The sequence below is a fragment of the Phyllobates terribilis genome, unplaced genomic scaffold, assembly GCF_046119375.1.
Source record: "Phyllobates terribilis strain yellow unplaced genomic scaffold, ASM4611937v1 Scaffold_11__3_contigs__length_659146591, whole genome shotgun sequence".
NCBI classification, from domain to species: domain Eukaryota; kingdom Metazoa; phylum Chordata; class Amphibia; order Anura; family Dendrobatidae; genus Phyllobates; species Phyllobates terribilis.
Window position 1 is genome coordinate 410,045,799 of NW_027362771.1, and position 23,959 is coordinate 410,069,757.

The 23,959-nt window shown below is 41.5% G+C and overlaps 1 protein-coding gene across 8 annotated transcripts in view; it reads left to right on the forward strand.

Moving 5' to 3' along the window:
* SLC24A5 (solute carrier family 24 member 5) overlaps window positions 1-23,959 on the forward strand; it is a 66,822-nt gene that overhangs the window by 23,589 nt on the left and 19,274 nt on the right. For all 8 annotated transcript variants that reach the window (XM_073653058.1, XM_073653057.1, XM_073653059.1 and 5 more), the window contains exons 2-6: window positions 6,251-6,430; window positions 10,563-10,646; window positions 14,172-14,275; window positions 19,095-19,195; window positions 23,024-23,307. In XM_073653058.1, coding sequence (XP_073509159.1) covers window positions 6,251-6,430; window positions 10,563-10,646; window positions 14,172-14,275; window positions 19,095-19,195; window positions 23,024-23,307 — 753 coding nt within the window. The remainder of the gene's footprint in view (window positions 1-6,250; window positions 6,431-10,562; window positions 10,647-14,171; window positions 14,276-19,094; window positions 19,196-23,023; window positions 23,308-23,959) is intronic.

Sequence of the window (23,959 nt, forward strand, 5' to 3'; positions counted from 1 at the left end):
GCTTGAAGAAATGAGAAGAGAAGTAGGAGGATATGTCTGATATGATATGGGATTCTGGACAGCAGAGAGGGGACATCTGGGCCAAAGAGGTAGATCTGAGTGTCATCAGCATAGTGTAGACAGTTGAAACCAGAAGTTTACATGCATTATATAAATAGACACACATGCATGTTTTTCTCAATATCTGACATGAAATCGGAATAAACCTTTCCCGTTTTAGGTCAATTAGGATTACCGTAGTTTTTAATATTTTCCAAATGCCAGAATAATGAGAGAGAATGTTTTAAGGCATTTTTATTACTTACTGCAAAGTCAAAAGTTTACATACATTTCATTAGTATTTGGTACCATTGCCCTTAAACTGAATGAATTGGGTCAAACGTTTGGGATATCCTTCCACAAGCTTCTCACAATAGTTGGTCGGAATTTGGGCCCATTCCTCCTGACAAAATTGGTGTAACTGATCCAGGTTTGTAGGTCACCTTGCTCGCACCTGCCTTTTCAGCTTTGCCCATAAATTTTCAATAGGATTGAGATCCGGGCTTTGTGATGGCCACTCCAAAACAATGACTTTGTTATCCTTAAGCCACTTTACCATTTTGGCAGTATGCTTCGGGTCATTGTCCATTTGGAAGACCCATTTCGCCAAAGCTTTAACTTCCTGGCTGATGTCTTGAGATGTTGTTTCAGTATTGCCACTTAATCTTCTTTTCTCATAATTCCATCTATTTTGTGAAGTGCACCAGTCCCTCCTGCAGCAAACAACCCCACAACATGATGTTGCCACCACCGTGTTTCACAGTTGGGATGGTGTTTTCAGGCTTCCAAGCTTCTCCCTTTTTCCTCCAAACGTAACGATGGTCATTATGCCCAAAAAGTTTAATTTTAATTTCATCAGACCACAGGACGTGTCTCCAAAAATTAAGGTCTTTGTTCCTGTGTGCTTTTGCAAACATTAATCTGGCTTTTTTATGTTTCTTTTGGAGTAATGGCTTCTTCCTGGCAGAGTGGCCTTTCAGCTCATGTTGATACAGTACTCATTTCACTATGGATATTGACACAATCTTACCAGCTTCGCCATCATCTTCACAAGGTCTTTTGCTTTTGTCCTTGGGTTGATATGCACATGTCGGACCAAAGCATGTTCATCTCTGGGACACAGAACCAGTCTCCTTCCTGAGCGGTATGGCGGCTGGACATTCAAATCTTGTTTGTACTTGCGTATAATTGTTTGTACAGATGAACGAGGCACCTTCAGGTATCTTTAAATTGTATCCAAGGATGAGCCAGACTTGTGCAAGTCCACAATTCTCTTCCTGATATCTTGGCTGATTTATTTAGCCTTTCCCATGATGCTACACAAAGAAGCAATGTGTTTCAGGTGTGCATTAAAATACATCCACAGGTGTGTCTCTAATTAACTAAGATATTGCCAAACAACCTATCAGAAGCTTCCAAACACATGACTTCATCATATGAGCAGTCCAGAATTGTTTCAAGGCATAGTAATCTTAGTGTATGTAAACTTTTGACTTTGCAGTAAGTAATAAAAATGCCTTAAAACATTCTCTCTCATTATTCTGGCATTTGGCAAATATTAAAAATGATGGTAATATTAATTGACCTAAAACAGGAAAGGTTTATTCTGATTTCATGTCAGATATTGAGAAAAACATGCATATATGTCTTTTTATTTAGTGTATGCAAACTTCTGGTTTCAACTGTAGGTGATACTGGAAACCATGGGACTTTGAGTTGTCCCAGGCCAAGGGTATAGATGGAGAAGAATAGTGGTCCTAAGACAGACGCTTGAGGGACTCCAATAGAGAGAGGGTGGGATGAGGTGGTAGTGTGGGAGTGGGAGATGCTAAATGTGCAGTTGGAAAGGTATGAGGAGATCCAGGAGAGGGCAAGGTCTTTAACGCCAAAGGAAAAGAGGATCTGTAGTAGGAGGCAGTGGTCAACTGTGTCAAAGTCAGAGGACAGGAAGAACACAGGTGATCCAGCAAAAAAAAGGCTTAGATACAAAAATATAAAACTTAGCTTTTATTTGCAGTTAAAATAATGCTTCAAAAACGTTTTGGCAATAGTGCAATATAAAGATTAGGACCTACGCTTTTCGACAAAAAGTCTTACTCATTGTCTGACCATGAGTAAGACATTTTGTCGAAACGCTTATGTCCTAATCTTTACATTGCTCCAAAAACATTTTACAATAGTGCATTCTTTAACCGCAAATAAAAGCTAAGTTCTATATTTTTGTATCTAAGCCTTCTTTTCGCTGGATCACCTGTGTTTTTCCTGGTTCCACTTCAGCTGCTCTGACTTGATCCGTGCGAGGCGGTGCATGCTCTACACTCTGTAAAGTGAGCGGACTTTCTTTTTTCTTGTGCAGAGGACGAGTCTTGAAGGAAGAATATAGAGAATTGTCTGTTAACTTTGGCTGTAAGTTGTTAGTAATTTTGGTCAGGGCAGTTTCAGTGAAATGATGAGCACGGAAGCCAAATTGTAGGTTGTCGAAGAGCGAGTTAGATGAGAGGTGGGAGGAAAGTTCAGCATGGACATGGTGCTCAAGGAGTATGGAAGCAGCGATATGGGCGATAGCTTGCCATAGCAGTCGAGTCGAGGGATGGCTTTTTGAGGATAGGCATGATTGTGGCATGTTAGAAGGGAAGGTACCAGAGGTTAGTGATAGGTTGAAGAGATGGGTTAGGGATGGGATAAGTGTAGTGGTGAGGTTGGGGAGGAGATAGGATGGGGTCAAGTGCACAAGTGGTGAGGTGTGATTTGGAGAGGAGTAAGCTCTCTTTCAGTGATGTTGGAGAGGGAGGTTATGGGAGAAAGGCTTTGGCCTGGTATAAAGAGGGGTTGGGTGGTCGAACAATAAAGACTTGCCTTGTTTGGTCGATCTTATTTTTACGTTTGTAGCAAAGTCCTCTGCAGAGATGAAGGAGGTCAGGGGGGCAGTGGTGGGCGGAGGAAGGAGTTAAATGTGTTGAATAATTGTTTGGGGTTGTAGTATAAGGAAGATATGAGAGTTGTGAAGTAGGCCTGTTTGGCAGAGGTGAGGGCTGATTTGAATGCGAGTGCTTCTTGTTTGAATGTAGTGAAGTCATCTTGCCAATGTGTTTTATTCTAACGCCGCTCTGCAAGCTTGGACACTTGCTGAAGCTTTTTAGTGAGGTTATTGTGCCAGGGTTGTCTATTGATTCGCCAGACTCTGCCATGCACAAGAGGGGTGACCACGTCAATATCTGATGCAAGAGTGCCATTGTAGAAAGCAGTGGCACTGTCTGTGTCATGGAGTGAAGATATGAATGCCAGTGGTAGCATAGAGTCAGAGAGTGCGTGAGTGTCTAGATGTGCGAGGTTTCTGCAGGGATGTGCTAGTTGCTTTACATGGGTGACAGGTGAGGAGGACAGGGGTGAGAAAGTGAGTAGATGGTAGTCAGATAGGGGAGGTTTTGAGGTTAGATAGGGAGCAGAGACGGGTAAAGATAAGGTCTAATGTATGTCCGTCTGTGTGGGTGGCTGAGGAGGACCACTGAGTAAGTCCAAAAGAGAATAGTATGTTTACACCATTACACAATAACATGCCTCCCATTTTGAAATGACCTAGACCTTAATGGGGTATTTCAGCTTTATTCACTTCTACATCGGGAGGTTAGCAGACCTGTGATGTCTCGTATGTGATCTACAAGTGTCAGTACACACAACTTCAATCCCACTCAATTTCAATTTGTTCCTATTCAAAAAATTTTGATCCACTAACCAACTCTCTCAACTCTGCACTTCATAATTGGCATCTGATTTCCAATGGCATATAATTGTGTGTGTGTGTGTGTGGTTTATCCTGAGGTATGGTTTATATTACGGTCCTAAAGTTGACAAATATGACTTTAAAACTCGTAAGTATAGCTATGAGGGATCCAGTGCAATGATTCCTTTGTGGATTTATTTATTTATTTTGTGGATTTAGCAGGAAGTGCTTATTCTATCAGCAGCTCTTCATACATGCCCTATACCAGGGGTCCCCAACCTGTAGCGCGAGAGCCACATGTGGCTCTTGGGCCCATGATGTGTGGCTTGCAGCTGTGTGCCAGCTTGGTACAATAGCACCAGGTGTAGCAAACGGCTATTAAAAGTAGATCTCTAGATGGTGACTTTTATCTGTAGACCTGCACAGAAGAGCAGATCTGAATGGGGGGGGTAAGCTAAGATACCCTGGAGCTCGGCATACCGCCTTGGTGTGATTTTAGTAGAAAAGCTTTGGCTGTCATTATACCAGTAATAGGGGGCTCTGGGTGTCACTACTATGAGGTGGCAAGAGCTGGATGTGGCTCCCGACCCTCTTTCATAGCTGAATGTGGCGCTCAGAAAGGTTGGGGACCTCTGCCCTATACAATGCAGAGTTTAGACATATAGATTTCATTGTTTACAATATAAAGGGTATGTGGTCAGATTCTGTACCAAATCCTCAGTTAACAGACTCAATATTTTCTGTAGATTTTTACATATTTTAATATTTTTAGTAGTCATTCAAAGTTAGGGGGCACACCATTTAATTTTTAAGGTAGTGAAGCAGATAATAGGTACATCAGCTGGTGTTCGGTGGTTTATCGAAAGTGCACCATGAACCAATAACTCAAATATGGACAGTAGGGTGCACACACACATCCAATACACAAACACCCTAACAATTCATAACACATATTTCACTCATACAGCAATACTCACACAGACCCTCAATACTAGATCTATCCATACACATAAGAGAAGTCTGTCGAAATGCCTGATTTTGGTCTATCATTGCTTGGAAATTAAATGTGATGACTGGCAGCAGGCTGTCTGCAAAAAAAATGTGATCTGTCAGGTTTTTTTTTTCAGCCGAACATTTGACCCTTTTTTGCAACCTTACTCCATAATACACTTTTTAATTTTAAACTACCATTCTGTCAAAAATTGAAATAAGAATAGAAAATTGTAATAAGAATAGAAAGTACAACTTGTCCTGCAAAAATTCTTGTATTCTCTGTGAAATAACAATTCTGGGGCAACGTTTGTAGAACACTGCATTGTGCTATTCTATTATTTCCAAAGAAAATGTATGAATAAAATGACAGCTGGGTATTACCAATCTTCTTCTGACTAGGGGGTTACCCTGCACAGTCTTCCAAAATGATGACTGTTTGAGTAGTATCAGAATGTGTAGAGGAATCTTAACACCCAGTTGTCTATTTTTTCATACATATCCAGAAGGAACAAAAAAAATCTCCAGATTTTCTGAGGAATAAAATAAGTGTCTACTAAAATAGAAATATCAGGAGAGGTGAGAAGTAGCTTGTTTGTGCTGCAATATCCAGCCAGTGTTTGTCCCCCCTCTAGTTCTTTTTCTATCGGGTGGGGACAAAAATTTAAAATCCATTTTCTTATTTCTGAAAAATAATTCTTTAAAAAGTTCAAGGCATATTTGCCCTAATATCTGATACTTGCGTAATGTTAAGTATGTAATATAGAGTATCACGCGCTGTAATCCCTAGTGTGACACATTGCACTGCTGTATTACTAGGGTTTTCAACAGAAAACTAGCAAAAATCTTTTGGAACTCAGAGACCTTGTCAGAAGATATAACATGGGAGTTTTTTAAATGTGTTCCTGCTTCCCGTTGATTTTGCCAGAATCTGCGGTACTTCATTGTGATTGCCTTTACTAAGGGCCCCACAGAAATGCAGAGTTGTTACAGCTTCTGCAGGTACACAAGGTTACACATAAAACATGATGTATCAGGATCGGTAATGATGACTTCCAACATAACACTTTGTATCTCACAGAGGTCCTGAAAGGCACATTTGGAGTTCAGAAACTAGATAAATAAACTCCACTATCTTATCTTACTTCAAAGATGTGACTTTCGCTATGTCTCTGTGAATGGCCGCGTTTTGTCAGTCTTTATAAATATACTTTTATATAGCTTGGATGATTTTGTCTTTGTTACTTTTTCTTTTTTTTTTGTCAATTGGAACCTTTCCCATGGAGAGAACATATATCAAAAAAACGATAAGATGTGTAATACACTCATACACTTCTTTTCTCGCTTGGATGTTTTGCTATAAAAATGGAGAGTCACATTGCACTTGAACATTTCAGAATGTATTTTGCCATATCTTTGTGACATTTTGAATAAAATTTATACATTAAAAAAATTTGATTTATTTTCCATAAACACTATGTATATGCTTTTCTGTTTCAGAGAATGAAACTCTCTGCGTCTTTTCACCATCATCGGAGTTTCCCAAAGGACTATTCACAGAACAGGAGAGAAGAGATGGCGGAATCATCATTCATTTCCTAGTCATTTTGTACATGTTTCTAGCTGTGGCCATTGTCTGTGATGTGTATTTCATCCCTTCCCTTGAAGTCATCAGTGAACGTAAGTGATGGATAGTGGTGAACATTTTAACATATCAAGTTACAGTCGAACCTTGAAGACTCTGGTCAGACTTCAGCTGAAGTAAACTATTCATTTTGTTATATTTAGTATTAGTACTGTATGCTATCAGCTTTATCACCCATTAAAATTATAATTTGTACTTAGAATTGCAAGATAATATTGCACTAAAGCTTGACTTTTCTACTGGAGAAGCCGCTTCTGTAAAGTAACTTTGCTCCACATTTTTTTTGGAAATCTCGCATGTCTTTAGAAAGGTTCTGTTTTTCCATTAAAATCTTTTCTCATAACTATGATGTAATTTATTTGAACCTGATAATTCAATATACCTATATTGCAGGATTGCATAGAAAGTTCATCCCTTTATTTTCATGCTATGGTTATCCTCTTTAGTCTGTTTAGAAATCTGAATAAATCCCTGGATCAATCACCAGTAGTGATGAGCGAGCGTACTCGTTTAACCCTTGAACCGAGAATCCTCGGCGTGCTCGTATATTATGTTCGAGTCCCTGCCTCTGCTGTAAGACAGCCTGGACACGTGAGGATTCCGTAACAAACAAGCAATCCCTGCATGTGTTGAGGCTGTCTAACAGTCGTAAATCATGCAGACGCAGGGATTCGAGCATAATATATGAGCACGCCGAAGATAATCGGTAAGTACCCAAGCATGCTCGCTCATCACTAATCACCAGTATGAAACTTTCCTTCTTATCAGACTAGAGGTTTACCTGCTAGGAGGCTCAGCAATAATTGCTGCTGTTAACAGTTAAAGGGGTGATCCTACATCCAAAGTAATTTTCATCCTAAATCCCGATCTATTTAATGCCATAATCAAAACTAATTTCTAATATATTTGAATTAACCCCTTCAAGACATATGACGTAAACTTACATCATATGTCGTGTCCCTGCCATTGATGCGGACTCGCGCGCTGAGGTCTCATCCTTCCCCGCACGTGATGACTGATTTAATCTGCCATCATGTGCCGCGGGTTGGGCGGAGGTCTGCCTGCGGCTGTTATCCTGTTAAAGATTGACAGCGGCACTTAACACGCGCCAGCAGTGTCGTTCCACTCTCCCATCGGCACGTCGTGGACGCCAATGGGTTGTCATGAGAGCCGTGGGATTGCTGATGACCCCGGTGTTCAAAGAAGATCATGATTTTCTCTTTACATAGTATTTCATCAGCACTACTATGTATAGCACAATCGATCAGACGATCGCAGCTTCAAGTCCCCTAATGGGACTATTAAAGTCAAAAGTGAAAAAAAAAGTTTTTAAAAAAATTTATGAAAAAAACAAAACACAAGTTCAAATCACCCTCCTTTTGCACCATTAAAAATAAAACCATAAAAAAACACCCATATATGGTATAGTTGCATTCGTAAAAGTCAGATCTATCAAAATATAAAATAAATTAATATGATGAGTAAACGGCATAATTAAAATAATAAAAAAAAAGAATCAATGCAATAAGAGGCAATCAAAACATCACATCTGACCGCAAATGGTAAAATCGTTGGCTCAGGGTGCAAAAAATAAGCCCTCACACAGTCCCATATACCAAAAGATGAAAACGTTGCGGGTCTTGGAAAATGGTGACAAAACCAAAAAAATTTTGTTTACAAATTGTTTAATTTTTTTTCTCCACTTAAATAATAAAAAAAAATTATACATGTCTGGAATCTGCGTACTTGTACTGACCTGGAGAATCATATTGCCAGGTCAGTTTTACCTTATAGCGAACATGGTAAATAAAAAAAAAATGTAAAAAAATTGTGAAATTGCACTTCTTTTTGCAATTTCAACGCACTTTGAATTTTTTTTCCATTTTCCAGTACACTATTTGGTAGAATGAATGATGCCATTCAAAAGAACAAATCGTCCCGCAAAAAACAAGCCCTCATATGGCTATATTGATGGAAAAATAAAAAACTTATGGCTCTTGGAAAAACAAAAATGAAAAAAAAAACTATGGAAAATCGCCATGTCATGAAAGGGTTAAAAATTCCCTACCATTCCTAAACTACAATATCTAACTGCTTTTCTCTGTTTTTACTACTTCCACTTTTGATGATACTCAAATGAAGCGTCATCATGGGGCAGAGGCTGCGGTCACTGTCGCAGCCTCTGCCCCTTCCTGAAACTAAGCTTCATCAGTGACTCTTGTTTCAGGAGCGGGCTAGTTCCTACACGATGTGCATAATGACGGCACTCTTTATCAACTCAGATCAATAGTGACCAGCCGGCAACAGAGCAGAGAGTTGCCGGCTGGTTACTGCTGTCGCAGCCTCTGGCCCTTCCTGAAACATAACGTCATCAGTGTCGCTTGTTCAGGGGAATAGCCAGTTCCTGCACGATGTGCTCAATGACAGGGGCTCTTTGTTGCCTGCTCAGATCAGTAGTAACCAGCCGGCAACAGAGCAGAGAGTACTATGTGTTTGTTCTAAGACTACCCGGCGTGCAGAGACCAGCGCTGCCCCCGCAAGTGACGTAATTTGCGGGGGATGGCATTGGTCTCTGCACGTCTGGTAATCTTAGAACACACTAACAGTACTGGCTCGTTACTACTGATCTAAGCGCTCTGCCCAGCCCCTGAAACGAGTGTCCCTGATGACGCTTCGTGTCAGAGAGGAGGCAGGGGCTGCGGCAGCAGTGACCTCAGCTTCTGCCTCCTGATGACGCTTTGTTCGAATGTCTCGGTATGCACTGGGGATACTCAACCGAAGTGTCATCAAATAGTGTAGAAAAAAAAATAAAAATCAGTTAGATATTGTAGTTAGGGAATTTTTAATTCAAGTCTATTGGAAATCCATTTAAATTATGGCAATTAATAGATAGGGATTTAAAAAATTACTTTATATGACGGACCACCCCTTTTAAGAATAAGAAAACTGCATTATGCTTAACCCCAAAAGAAACTTTTCTATTGAAAATCAAGTCGAGACTGGTGGGTCCTGTGGTAGTTTTCTCATACACAGTCATAGGGCTTGTTCCCACTTGCGATTAAATCGGACAAATGCAATCCGATTAAAGATCGGATTGTATTCATAACAATTTAATCCTTTGCTTGTGTTCTCAATGGCGGTGTTTTGTCCTGCTCTGATCGGATGGAAAAAAAACGCAGCATGCGGAGATTGCATGTGGAATTTGGATCGCACACACCCATATAAGTCTATGGGTTTATGTGAAACATCACACTGCCCTCTGACAGCAACCAAGTGCAGTGCGATTCCTGCAGACGCCAGCTAAGGAGGAGATGGAGGAATTAATTTCTTGGTCTCCTCCGCACCTGTGCTGCGATCCTCTCATGCGAGAGAATTAGAGCGCTGACACTCGGCTCCGGGTCGAAACAGAGCAGGAGCCGAGTGTCATTAGCATATCCCTTCTGATGCTGTCCAGACTCCGGTCTTAGAGTAGGTTCACATGAGCATATAAAATTCATTCAGAGTTTCACTCCGAAAAGTAAGACTATTTTTATATCACTTGTCATCCGTATACAATCCGTTTTTTTACAACAGCCATTCACAGTTTCCTATGTTGCAGAATTGCAATGCATCCATAAAAAACGGATGTTCTGCTGTGGCATACAATTTTGTTGCGCACGCATAGAGTTGAATGGGCAAGTGTGTCATCCAATTTAAGAAATACACTAGTGTATGCTGCAATTTTTCTCACACTCCGATTCAGTCTGTGAAAAAAAAATCGCTCATCTAGACTGCCCCATTCAGTAACATTGGTCTGAGTGCTGTCTGTTTTTTTTTCACAGACCGCACTCAGACTGAAAATACAGTTGTGTGAACTATCCCTTACTGGGTTTATTTGCAATCATATGGACACTGTATTTGGATGTCACCTATCACTTGCTGTGCAATTTGTGGCATTACTAATTCTGTTCCCATGACCAGTTTTATTCTTATTTTTACTAAAGGTGATTGTTACATGGGGCAGCGAACTTTCTCCTCATATTAGGGCTTTCAGTGACATACCAGATGCCTCAGCTTGACTCCTGTGACTGTGTTGGCTCATCTGCATGTATTCTATGATATATACATTTATGCATTATGGTTTCTGAAGAGAATTTTCTTGTTTCTTGTATGTGTGTGTCTGCACAGGTCTTGGCCTATCCCAGGATGTTGCCGGAGCTACCTTTATGGCAGTAGGAAGTTCTGCACCAGAACTTGTCACAGCATTTCTAGGTATGTGATATAAAATATGTAGAGATTTGGTGTACACTCAGAGTATTGAGGAGGTGCAGGTTAAACTGGGTAGCCCAAGCAATAAACTGCCAGGAATCAACTGTACTCACATGAAGATCTTGACATTTTAATGCTGTTTTTATCAATACTAAATAATTCACCGTGGTGCTGGGTAGTGGGACAGAAAGCGACAGGCAGTGCTTGACGTTTCGACCCATCACAGGTCTTTTTCAAATTGTCGCTATGGGGAAAGTCTGAATACAATACAATGAGTGTGCTGCACAGTATATACAATGAATAAGGTCACAAGGTACAGAATTCAGAATAGAATAAAACAATACATAAAAGTGATATCATATTGGGAAAAATAAAGATGGAAACAACACGAGTCTATACTACAATGGAGAGTAGAGTGCTGACAAAACAAAATGAAGTTGTATTCAAGGAGGCAACAAGTGTAATGAGGTACATTGAAATCTCATTGAGGGTAGTAGTACAATAGATGGACAGGAAGAAGACCTATTGCAGTAATGTCATGCGAGTACAATGCGATTTTTCTCACCTAGCATCCGAATGACATGCGAATGCAACCGTATGCATTGCGATTTTAACATGAGCTTTTACATAGAGTAATTCTCTTCGTAGTTAAAGATTTAGGGAAAGTTCTCGCAGTGATGTCAATGAGGTGAACGGAGTTCACTGGCTCTGATCCCCACTCACTCTTGTCAAGCGACCGCGAGGCACTGATGCTGCGCAAGCATGCGCAGCTCCTTGTCTCCTGGATTCATAGCTGAATGGTTGCAACATGCCACCCTTCAGCTATGTGTCCACATGTAGCAGAGATGAATTTACGTCGTGGGACATATAGATGCTCCTCTCTTTGGACAGGTGAGGAATAGAAACAGGTTGTTTTTTATTTTTTGTCTTGGGGGACATTGGTTTCAGTGGAAGTATCTGCTCGTCGGACAGGCGAGTATAAATTTTTGCTTTTTATTTTTAATTTTTCTGATTAAATTGGTAAAAGAGGGACGGGGAGTGTTTATTTCAATAAAGGAGTCTGTGTCATTATTTCAAATAAAGGACTTTATTCTGGATGTTATTTATTTTACAATATGACTATGGGGTTAGTAATAGGTACGTCTTATAGACGCCTCTCCATTACTAACCCCTAGGCTTGATGTCAGCTGCTAATACAAAGCTAACATCAACCCCAACCCTATTACCCCACTTGCCACCGCACCAGGGCAAGTGGGAAGAGCGGAGGCTAAGCGCCAGAATTGGCGCATCTTATGGATGCGCCATCGTTAGGGCGGCTGAGAGCTGATGTTTTTAGTCTCGGAAGGGGCCGATATCTATGGCTCCTTCCTAGCCTATAAATATCAGACCACAGCACAGCTGTTTGCCTAGCCTTTGCTGGTTGTTAAAATAGGGGAAACCCACTTCATCATAGGGGAAACACCCCCATTTTAAGTAAAAGCTTTATATACAGTTGTGAACTGAAATTAATAGCCTGGGAAGATCCATATGTATTACCCCTTTCCCAAGCTATAAACATCAGCGCCAGCTGTCCGCTTTCCTTCAGCTGGTTAATAACAATATGAGGGAACACACACCATTTTTTTCTTCTACCTATATATCTATTCTATTCTGCTGCTTCACTCTGTGAATTTACTGTACGCATCTGATGGATGCGTAAAAATTGGACCGAGTGCCATGTGATTTATTTTTTTTTTTTTAATCGCACCCATTGACTTGCATTGGCAAGTCAATGTTGACCAATATATGCGGCCAAATGCAGCATGCTGCGATTCTATTTTCAGTCTGATCTGAACTGAGAAAAAAAATCACAGATGATCACGGAATCATTGAATAACCTTGGTCAGAGTGCAATCCGATTTTTTTTTTTTTTCTTTTTTTTTTTCTTTCTCCCGTTTGGATTGCATTCGTCCATTTTTATCACAGATGAGTATGAGCCCTTAGTCTGTGTTACATCAGCCAATTAATGCTAGAGTTGTTTTTTGCCCTTTGGATCCTCCGCCTTCATAGACTCAGCAGCATATCTCTGGTAACAAGCTATCCTTTGATTAGAGGACTCGTGCATGAAAGAATAGCGAGGGAGATAGAAGATGGCACCCTGCTGTTGCGTCAGTTTCAGTGAGGTAAGATTCCCCAAGTAATCAAGCACCAATATCCTACCTGTCAGTGTTTGTAAAGATAGGCCTTCAGCCAGTTTAGAGTGATGTGGGTGGGGGGGCCTCGGCCAGTTTACAGTGATATGATTGTGGGGTCTTCAGTCAGAAGTGATATAAATGGGGGCTGCCTCAGTCAGAAGTGATATGAATGGGGGGGCTTCATTCATGAGCGATATGATTGGGGGGATCTCAGTCAGGAGTGATATGAATAAGGGGCCTCAGTCAGCAGTGATGAGGTACGGGGGTCTCTTTCAGGGATGATATGATGAGTGGTCTTGGAGGGGGGCCCTCAGTCATTCAGAGATGATTGAGGACCTCCCTCCTCTTCTATCTATATCACCCCTAACTTAAAGAGGGCTCACCACACTCTCACTTAACACTTGCAGAGGTTGAAAGGGGGTCTCTATTTATTTAGTTGTGGACTTATGAGTCATATACTACTGCTATTAAGGCTATAGCCAATGGAGGACCCCACTCCCAACCCTGCAATGTTTACAAAGTGTATTTTCTCATGTACACAAACTGCTGCATATAAGCTGCAAAAAATTTTACAGCAAAGTCAATTTTGCTATAAATTTTGTTGTGAATTTTCCACAGATTTCACACTTTGCTTTGAAAAAGATGAAATCTGAGATGAATTCTCCTCAAAGAAACTGCATACTGCAGATCTTCTATAGCTGTTACTATATTACGCTGCATGTATCCCTCAGACGTTTCTGCATGGAAAAAACTTGGCAACTTGTGAGCGTAGTCTAAGCATTGTGGGTGAAGTGGGCACCCAGTAATTTAGGGGAGCTATGTAGAGCTCTCCTAATACGTAAGGGTAGGGATAGTACACACAGTGTTGTAAGTATTGTGGACCCCAAGAATGCCTTTTCTAAGCATTCAAGACACCTGAGTTTTGCCTTTTATAAGGGGTGTGTTGGGGGTTGTTGTGATGGCTCTGGCTTATGTTTACATGCAATGTTGAGGGTGGGCTGAAATACAGAACCGGAAAAAAAATAAACTGTATGCAGTTTTACAATGTTTTGCAGGGCAGTATGGCTACATGGAACAGCAGGGTAACACACTTTTTTTTTTTTTAAATGCTTTTTTGGAATTATTGTTTTTAACCATACCTCAACTGTTTTGTGTGGACATTCCCTTACACAAAGAAATGCTGTTTAATCCAACTACAAGGGAGATAGTGAAACTGATTAAATAATACAGGATAATTCATGAGTCTTCATACATAAGGATTGTCAGATCTAAAGCCAACAGAATTTATAATTCAGATACATATTCTATGTACTGTAATCCCCATTAATTGTAATGTTTTTGCTTTGTTTTGCAGGTGTGTTTGTCACCAAGGGGGATATTGGAGTGAGCACTATTGTTGGCTCGGCTGTATACAATCTCCTTGGGATATGTGCTGCCTGCTGCCTGTTATCATCTGCGGTATAGTACTCTGAACAGCTTTTATTTTCAGCTTGTTGTATATTTTATAGAATATTTTATGCATACAAGAATACATGAAAATTGTATATCAGGAGAAAAATAAACATGATACATGTCATTACTTGGCGATAACACAATTGCTCCATATTATTGAAATGTGAATGTAAGCAAATAACTGTAATAAATCTATTTGACATGCACAGCACATCGTTGCAGTCACTGACGTACAGTCCTTCATCATTTTAGCTATTTGAGGTTTAGGATGGATCAGAAAGCAATTTATGAAATTTGTATTCTACACAATAATATATACTGTAATTGTAAAAGCAGCTTACACATTGTTATGGGCTTAAATACATACTGTAGCTGTAAGTAAAAAGAGCATAGGTATTTTTTTATGGACCTACACAGGCAGGTGTGAAAGGATGGGCAAAAATCAGTAAAAGTTTTTCTTGCCCTTTAAGGCAAAAAAATGACTTGGTCTTTAAAGGGTTATTGAATGATGATCTTAGGACTCCCTCAGAGACACGTGCACAGGTCATCTACAGAACACACAGTCTGTATAGGGCCCTATGGCAGATCCATAGTGGCATTGTGTGCTTAGAGAAGAAGAGGATGCCCGTTTTATACGGCATATGATGGAGCACATATAGACATACCAAGATATGGTATGAGCCCAGAGCAAGTAATGGACACCTGTAGAGACTCTGGGTCTTCCGTGGACGTAATACTACTCAGACAACACAGGGTGAGGGTAAAACAGTGTGGCAATACTTTATTGAACCACAAAGCGGACAATAAACACATAGAACAGTCCCAGCAAATACCCAAGATGGTACAACATTACACAGTCCTCACTCTTCCGCTGGGCCGCATGGGATAGAACAGCTGCGAATTTGGGACTTCCATGGCCAACTACTTCAACCAGTGCCCCCGCCCGCTTCTGGCGGGCCCCCACAGAGAGCAGGTAGCTGCAAGCTTCGGAAGCTAGCAGTCCATGGGTACAAGGCCAGGAGACTCAAGGTTCCCACCCTGGCCTCTCCAAGAGTTTCTATGGGGCCAGATGACTGGCTGTTCCCAATTTGGCTTCTCCCAATGTATCCATGGATTTCAGGCGACCGGAGGGTCCCACGTGGCAACCCCAAACTACAATATCCATGGGGCTAGGTGACTTCATCGTCCCAACCTGGTCTCTCCAAATATATCCATGGGCTCTCTGATGGTCAGTGGAGCAGATTTGTATCTTTCCAGTCAGAGCCATATACCCTTAGGCCGGAATCATGTAGCATCCAAATCTGTCTCTTTGGTTAAAGCCATGCTTCCAAGCTACTCTCCTGAAGAGTGTGTCTGATTTTTGATTCTCTTTGTAAAGTCTCTTTCCAATTTCTGTTTCAAGCCTGACTGCTACAGAAGCACATGTCCCTTACAATAGTTACAGTTGTCCGTTCAAGTACACATTCACAGGTAAGGGGTTAGGGAGGGCATTACTCACAGAGCTCATGTCTCATTGTTTGAGCTAATCTATTTACATAGTTGTTGGTATAGAAGGGGCTCTTGTAAATAAACATCATTGTTTCAGAATCAAAGAGAAGTCAACATTCTGGGTTATACAAATGGTATGACCTTCTTGACCAGCCACAGAAATACACATACATTTACAAGTCAACATGAACACAATAGTGTATTTCTCTTGGCTTAACAAACCTAATCGTCTGGCTCATTAAGATTATAAGCTGTGTCGTCACAATGCCATATTACTTATTTGGTTGATAAGGGTCTGTAATTTGGGTGTAAGAATTAAAGGTGTTTCCGGTCCAAATCGATAAGTCTGCAGTCACTCTGTTTGACTGCAAACTTATGACTTACTGGTTTCTGAGCCAGGAACAGCAGTGATGTATGCGTTATACATACTCCCTGTACAGGAGCAGGCTTCGCTCCATACACTTTTATAGAGCGAGGGCGGGTCACTAGTCAAGGTATGGCGACGCTAAATACAAGTGTATGGGCTGAGGCTGGTCCCACTGGACGGGCTCTGGTCGGGAGTACGTATAAGCATACATACCCTCCGGTCCCAACTCAGAATCCTCGCAGTGCACAGTGTGTGCGCTGGGGGGATTCATAAGTCTGCAGTCACACAAAGTGACTGCAGTCTAATCGATTTGGACCGGACAATCCCTTTAAGCTTTTGGCTACTGCCACATGTGGTTTTTGCCCTACATGGCTATGTAATAAAAAAGACAAAAAACAAAAATAACACCACATGGACAGGTTGGTGAAAATCATGCACTATTTTGCTAGTTTGGATATGGGCACAAGTCAATTACTATACTACACTGCTCAAAAAAATAAAGGGAACACTTAAACAACAGAATATAACTCCAAGTAAATCAAACTGTCCACTTAGGAAGCGACACAGATTGACAATCAATTTCACATGCTGTTGTGCAAATGGAATAGACAATAGATGGAAATTATTGGCAATTATCAAGACACACTCAATAAAGGAGTGGTTCTGCAGGTGGGGACCACAGACCACATCTCAGTACCAATGCTTTCTGGCTGATGTTTTAGTCACTTTTGAATGTTGGTTGTGCTTTCACACTCGTGGTAGCATGAGATGGACTCTACAAGCCACAGAAGTTGCTCAGGTAGTGCAGCTCATCCAGTATGGCACATCAATGCGAGCTGTGGCAAGAAGGTTTGCTGTGTCTGTCAGCGTAGTGTCCAGAGGCTGGAGGCGCTACCAGGAGACAGGCCAGTACACCAGGAGACATGGGCCGTAGGAGGGCAACAACCCAGCAGCAGGACCGCTACCTCCGCCTTTGTGCAAGGAGGAACAAGAGGAGCACTGCCAGAGCCCTGCAAAATGACCTCCAGCAGGCTACAAATGTGCATGTGTCTGCACAAACTGTTAGAAACCATGAGGGCCCGACGTCCACAGATGGGGGTTGTGCTCACAGCCCAACACCGTGCAGGACGCTTGGCATTTGCCACAGAACACCAGGATTGGCAAGGTCGCAACTGGTGCCCTGTGCTCTTTACAGATGAAAGCAGGTTCACACTGAGCACATGTGACAGAGTCTGGAGACGCCATGGAGAGCGATCTGCTGCCTGCAACATCCTTCAGCATGACCGGTGTGGGGTGGCATTTCTTTGGAGGGCCGCACAGCCCTCCATGTGCTCACTAGAGGTAGCCTGACTGCCATTAGGTACCGCGATGAGATCCTCAGACCCCTTGTGAGACCATATGCTGGTGCGGTTGGCCCTGGGTTCCTCCTAATGCAGGACAATGCCAGACCTCATGTGGCTGGAATGTGTCAGCAGTTCCTGCAAGATGAAGGCATTGAAACTATGGACTGGCCCGCCCATTCCCCAGACCTGAATCCGATTGAGCACATCTGGGACATCATGTCTCGCTCCATCCACCAATGTCACGTTGCACCACAGACCGTCCAGGAGTTGGCGGATGCTTTAGTCCAGGTCTGAGAGGAGATCCCACAGGAGACCTCATCAGGAGCATGCCCATGCATTGTAGGGAGGTCATACAGGCACGTGGAGGCCACACACAATACTGAGCCTCATTTTGACTTGTTTTAAGGACTTTACATCAAAGTTGGATCAGCCTGTAGTGTGTTTTTCCACTTTAATTTTGGGGGTGACTCCAAATCCCAGGCCTCCATTGGTTAAAAAATTTGATTTCCATTGATGATTTTTGTGTGATTTTGTTGTCAGCACATTCAACTTTGTACAGAACAAAGTATTCAATGAGAATATTTCATTCATTCAGATCTAGGATGTGTTATTTGAGTGTTCCCTTTATTTTTTTGAGCAGTGTATATTGAGCAATATCTAGGTCCCCCAAAGTCACTTCAAAACTGAATAAGTCTCCAAAGAAAACGTTTTGTAAATTACCTTGTAAAACTGAAAAACCACTGCTACAATTTTAAAACTTTTTACATCCTAACAAAATAAAAAACATTTTACAGATGGTGAAAGAGATGAGGGAAATGTTATTTATTGACAATTTGTGTCATATGACTGGATTAAAAGGATAATCATTCAAAGTTTGAAAATTGCTGTATATTTGAAATTTTTGTCAAATTTCTGATCATTTTTATAAATAATCGCCCTAAATTTACCATTATCATAAAATATAATGTGTTATAAGTGACGCTGGTCAGATTTTAAAAATTTGGCCTGGTCACTAAAAACAATTAAAAGCACGAAAAATGCACTATACAAGACCCCAACATTATAATGTCTCTGTCAATTCTCAATCCATATAATAAATCAGAAATCACAAAATACATTGATGCAATATCCAAGTATTTTGTGATTTCTGATTTATAATATGGATTGAGGATTGACCTAGACATTATCATGTTGGGGTTTTGTATAGTGCATTATTCGTGCTTTTAATTGTTTTTATATGTTTGTTTTTTGGCTTGGTTGTCAAATTATTTTTTATATTATATTGGTGATCCTGATCTATACATACTCCTTCTTTCTTGTGTATATTCTGTGTGAATTCTCTGTATGTGACAGGTAGATCCCTAGCTATGTATTTTTTTGTGTAGTGCCCTCTTCCACTTTTCTACTTCCATTCAAATAAACTTGCCACACAATGTGCCCTTGAATTAAAAATTCCCCTCATTGTGTTCCCTAAACACAACATACCCCACAATGTGCCCGCTCCATAAATGATTAGCCACTGTTGCCGCTACATATATAATTAGTCACTGTACACCCCATGAAGTTGAACCCTACCTATGTGATTTTATCTCTTCAAAATACTCCTTTTTTTTTCTCTCTTTCACAGATTTGCAAGTTAACGTGTTGGCCCTTATTTCGTGATTGTGTTGCATATGCTGTTAGTGTAGGAGCAGTAATTGCTATAACATTTGACAATAATATATACTGGTAAGTAACCTATCGCTGTGTTTATTGTGCCTTTCAGTGTTTATATTTCTACCAATTAAAAGGATATTTTAATCCTTTTCCTGCTCTCCTTTTTAAAGGAGTGTTCCCATCACAACTATATTTGGCTGAAACAGGAATATCTGCCTCTTATACCCCTGCCACAAAAGCTGCTGAGTGGGCTGCTAATACTATGTACATAACTCACATTCACTCATGTAGGCATTAAGCTACATTCACACCTCAGTAGTTACCGTAGCTATTCTCTCCGTTTTTACCTCTGACAGCACGCAGACCCATAGTTTCATTGATCCATACACACGTCCTTTTTAAAAATGGATTTGTGTCTCTGATCTACAAGAACATGTCCTATTCTCATCCATTTTGCTCGTCAGATTCGGCCAATAAGGTCTATGAGGATCCGTTAAAGTCTGTCTTCCAGTTTTCATCTGTGTTTAAGTGATTAATGGTAAACAGTCAGTGGATAAATAAAAGTTCAGAAACATTACCAACTTCAGTTTTTAAAAATAGATGAGAAAAAAATTGTATGCAACACAGATGCAGACGGCTGACATGAGAGAAAAATGGTTGTGTAAATGTGGCCATAAGAAAACAGTGTGCCATATCTGCGTCCCCACCTCCTGCGGCCAGCGCATAAGGAGAGATAGCCCCACCTCAGATATGGATTGCTGAGATGGGAGTAAAACTTTAAAGGAGTTGTCCAAGAGTTTTGTTTTTCCCTATGAGTCTAAGAACTTAGCAACAGGTAATTGCTAGCTACCTGCCTCTTCTACCCTGTGACAGTCCTTCCCAGCTCAGAGCAGTCACGTCGACAAAGCAGCTCTTTCTCTTCCACTGTGCTCTGTCTATAGGCCAGGGAACCAGCTGTCAATCAGCATGACATTGACAGTGATGCCCCGTAGACAGAGCTGCTCTATTGACGTGAGGTCAAAGGAAGCAGGAGAATCTCCACCTGAGCCGGAAGTGATCTGAGCCGGGCAGAACAGGCAGGTAGTTCTCAGCTCCATAGGAAAAAAACAATCCTGGACAACCTCTTCAAATTAATTGTCCTGATTTGTAAAAGGATATCTAGAGGACTAGTAAATATCTTAACGATCACCGCATATGTGATCCCTATGATATAGGACTGAATTAAATGAAATGTAATTATCAGAAAATAGTCTATTTTTTAAAAAAACTATACCTTTTTTTTAATGTTATGTTCTTATAAAAAAAAAATCCTGAAATTTTGCTGTTTTATTCTGGTCTTTAATGCTCACAATATAATGACAATTTGGGGCCTGATTCATTATTGTATTTCCTTTTTGTCTAGTTTTTAGTACGGTTTTTTGCACCTTTCCTTTTTTTTTTTTTGCGGTTCCGGAAGTTTTCAGCTGATTCATCGCTTGTAAAAAGTCGCTAAATTTTTGAGCAAATGTAATTCAGTAGCCCTTTTGGAGTCATTTTATGTACGCTTTAGATTTTTGCTCACATGTTTTGCAACATTTAACCAGAACATACAAGATAAAATAAAAAAAATGCTCTATTTTTATTTTAATCAGAATTTATTAACCACATGCACCATTTTGGAGAATTGGGTGCAAAAACGAATATCACAAGATATAAAAGAAAAGTGACAAAAATAATTGCAGATGGTGAATTGGACTTTGTGCTTTGTAGAGATCACTTTTCAGAAGTCATCTGATTCTCATCACAGGCAGCATTACCAAGAAAGGTAACACCTACACGTGGGTAACAAGGGAGCCACCATTTACAACAGGTGATGGTCACAGCTCACCACCCTCCATGCTCCATTCCCTCTACATAGGTCATAGCGTGCATATACAAGTCAGTGAGTCGGCTGCAGTCTCTAGTTTCCCATGGTCTGTGTTTCAAATGTTTTATATATGTGTTTCAAATGTAATGTATATCTCTGACTTTGCATTGTTGATGGCAGACCAGAGCAGCAGTTCAGGCAAGATGTCTGCGTCCATTAAAAAAAATATATATGATCCCTTTTATTAATACAGAGGTTGTCACATAAAGGCCTACGTCATTTTGGATTGTGGTCATCATGTAGTGAGACAGTCCCTGTCAGATATTTGTGGCGCCCCTGTGGGTCCAGTAGCCACAGAGGTACTGCATCTCAGCCAGAGGTGTGGTACCCCACTCTCAGGTAAGGACGGAGTACTACCCGGGACCCACACACCCACATCCAATACACTCCACTTCAGTAGGGTAGGGCGAGATTGCTCCTAAGGGAGAGCACGGTCCCTGGTCCCTAGCTGAAAGGTGGAACTAGGTAGAGGAGGTGGGTGGAGGAAGAAGATCAGTGGAGCACAGAGGGTAGGAGTAGAAAAAGAAGGGTAGAAAGTTTTATAGAGGGTTCGGCTCAGGGGAGCAGTGGGGTCTGTTGGGAGTTCAGGAGGAGCTCGGCTCAGGAGAGCAAGGAAGGAGTGAGAGAGGAGTCGGGCCTAGTGAGAGAGGCCCAGGAGGGGGAAAGTTAGGAAAGAAGAGAGGAGCAGTGAGGAGGGCTCCAGAGAGACAGAAAGGGTCCCAGGGGCACGGCGAGTGCAGGATGCCTCCCGTGCTCCCGAATTCACGCTGACATGGAGGAATCCGGCCGCAGTAGGGGACTGGCCCCAGCCTAGTGGAGTACTTTAGGTCTCAGCTAGCAAACCGGAGGTTGCAGCATTTCAGGTGCTGTAGCCATACTCCACACTGGAGGACGTCGCCCGACAAGGCCCGCTGCCACTGGCTTGGGACACTGGGTGTGAGGCTCAGGGCAGGAGGGTGAGAGCCAGCTCAGTGAGACGACCTGGAAAGGTACATAGAACTGGGTCCCGTCCAAGTGCTCCTGAGATACCTGAAAGTTTGCTGGATCACTACCCCAGAGGACACAGGACGACGTGGGTGGTTGCACACCTTTAACTGTAAACCTGAAGACTGCACCCCACTGTGTCCTCGGCTAATTACTGTGTCACCTGCCCTGCACTACACTGCACCAACAACATCTACCTCAACAATTCTTCATATACTACCCTGGAGCTAAGCTCGGTCTGTGGAGAGCTGAACCAACTCTACTGCGTCACCATCAGCTCCAGTGAATCTGCACCGCAGCGGCGGCCCATATAGCCGTATACCACAGGTGGCGTCACGAACATTATCTCCAAAAACTTTATTCCCCTTTTACTTTTCCCTTTAATTAATTGTCCGCCCGGGGACAAGGACCGGGTCTCTGCCACCGTGACATCCCCAGCACCGACCAGCCCGGCACCGAGTACCCCACGGTCCCATAGGGCGCGTCATATTCCTTTTTATTTCTTTTTTTGTGGATGTCATAAAGTGGGTATGAGGGTCAATCTCCCCTGTCCCTTAGCATCGACACACCCAGCCTATCTATATATTAAGTAGTAGGCCATTCATTTGAATGACTCACAATCAAAGTTACATTCCTTTGCGTAGCCAAAGCAGGGGAATAACGGTTATTCTCCAGAGGTTGAAGAAAGGTTTTTTGTTTTTTTTTTCCTTACTGTATCATTAGCCCTCCCTAACTCAATTTTGGAACTTTCTTATTCATATCCTGGAATTTTATAGATCAAGAACAGTGTGCAATGAGCAACTGCAAATATCTGCCCTGCTCAATCCAATTTTAGCCAGGAACAGTATAGCTTGGTAACAATTGTGTTTCCACATTTCACTTTTTGGCCAAACTTGACTCAATCATTTAACCAGCTAAATTCCAATGTATTTTACAAGCTTAATAAAGAGGATATATTTTTAGGAGGGGTGTGTACATAAAGTTATAATAGTATTTTTTTTTTTTTTCAGGTATGAATCTGCATCTTTGATATTGATATATGGGCTCTACATTGTAATTCTGTGCTTTGACATTAGAATAAATCAGTATATGGTTAAGAAGTTTAGTCCTTGCTGTACATGTGTTGCGGAAGCTCTAGAAGAAAACAATGACCAACAGCCCTTACTTGGATGGAAAGAGGAGAGTGTACGAGTTGTTCGGCAGCACTCCCGATCTGATAGTGGCATCTTTCATGAAGATTCGGATTATTCCCATCTCTCAATAAGCTTGCATGAGCTTAATGAAATTTCAGATGGTTAGTAATTGGTTTTAAATCGAGATCTTGTCATTTTGTTCCACATAAGAGACAGTGGGGAGCATTTGGAAGGAAAACCCTCCACAGATTATTTCTTGTATTAGATGTCTGTCAGAATAATAAATGCGTGAATTGGTTTGGTTTTATTGTAGTTGATAGAGTACATAGTCCGCCTCTCAGACTTTAGAGTTACTGTAAATTTCTGTCTCAACATCAAAACAGAGTGGCATTGATTTAAAAGGCCCCTTGTTTAAAATATTGGCATTTTTAGAGATGCCTCTGAGCTGTGTCAGAGGTGTTTGAATGCTCTACAGTTTTCGGAAGTCCAACCACCAGAGGCACACCCTCAGGGTGGAGATACTTGTGGCATCCTGTGAATTCTGCCTCCTTCCTCCAATGCTCCCTAATCTCACCCTGTGCTGCTCAGTGGCCAACCTGAGTCCACAGCGCCAAAGCCAGACTTTCAGTTTCTGTACCACAGTCCAAGCTTGTGTGCTCTCCTGCTCTTCATGCTCTGCTCACTGACTGCCCCTCTTCTGTGATGTAGTGCTTCTGATAATAAGCTACGGGGTGAAAGAAGCACTCAATGATACCCCACACTAACCAAAAAATATAACATGGGAGCAATGGAAGCATCAAACCCTAGCACAGA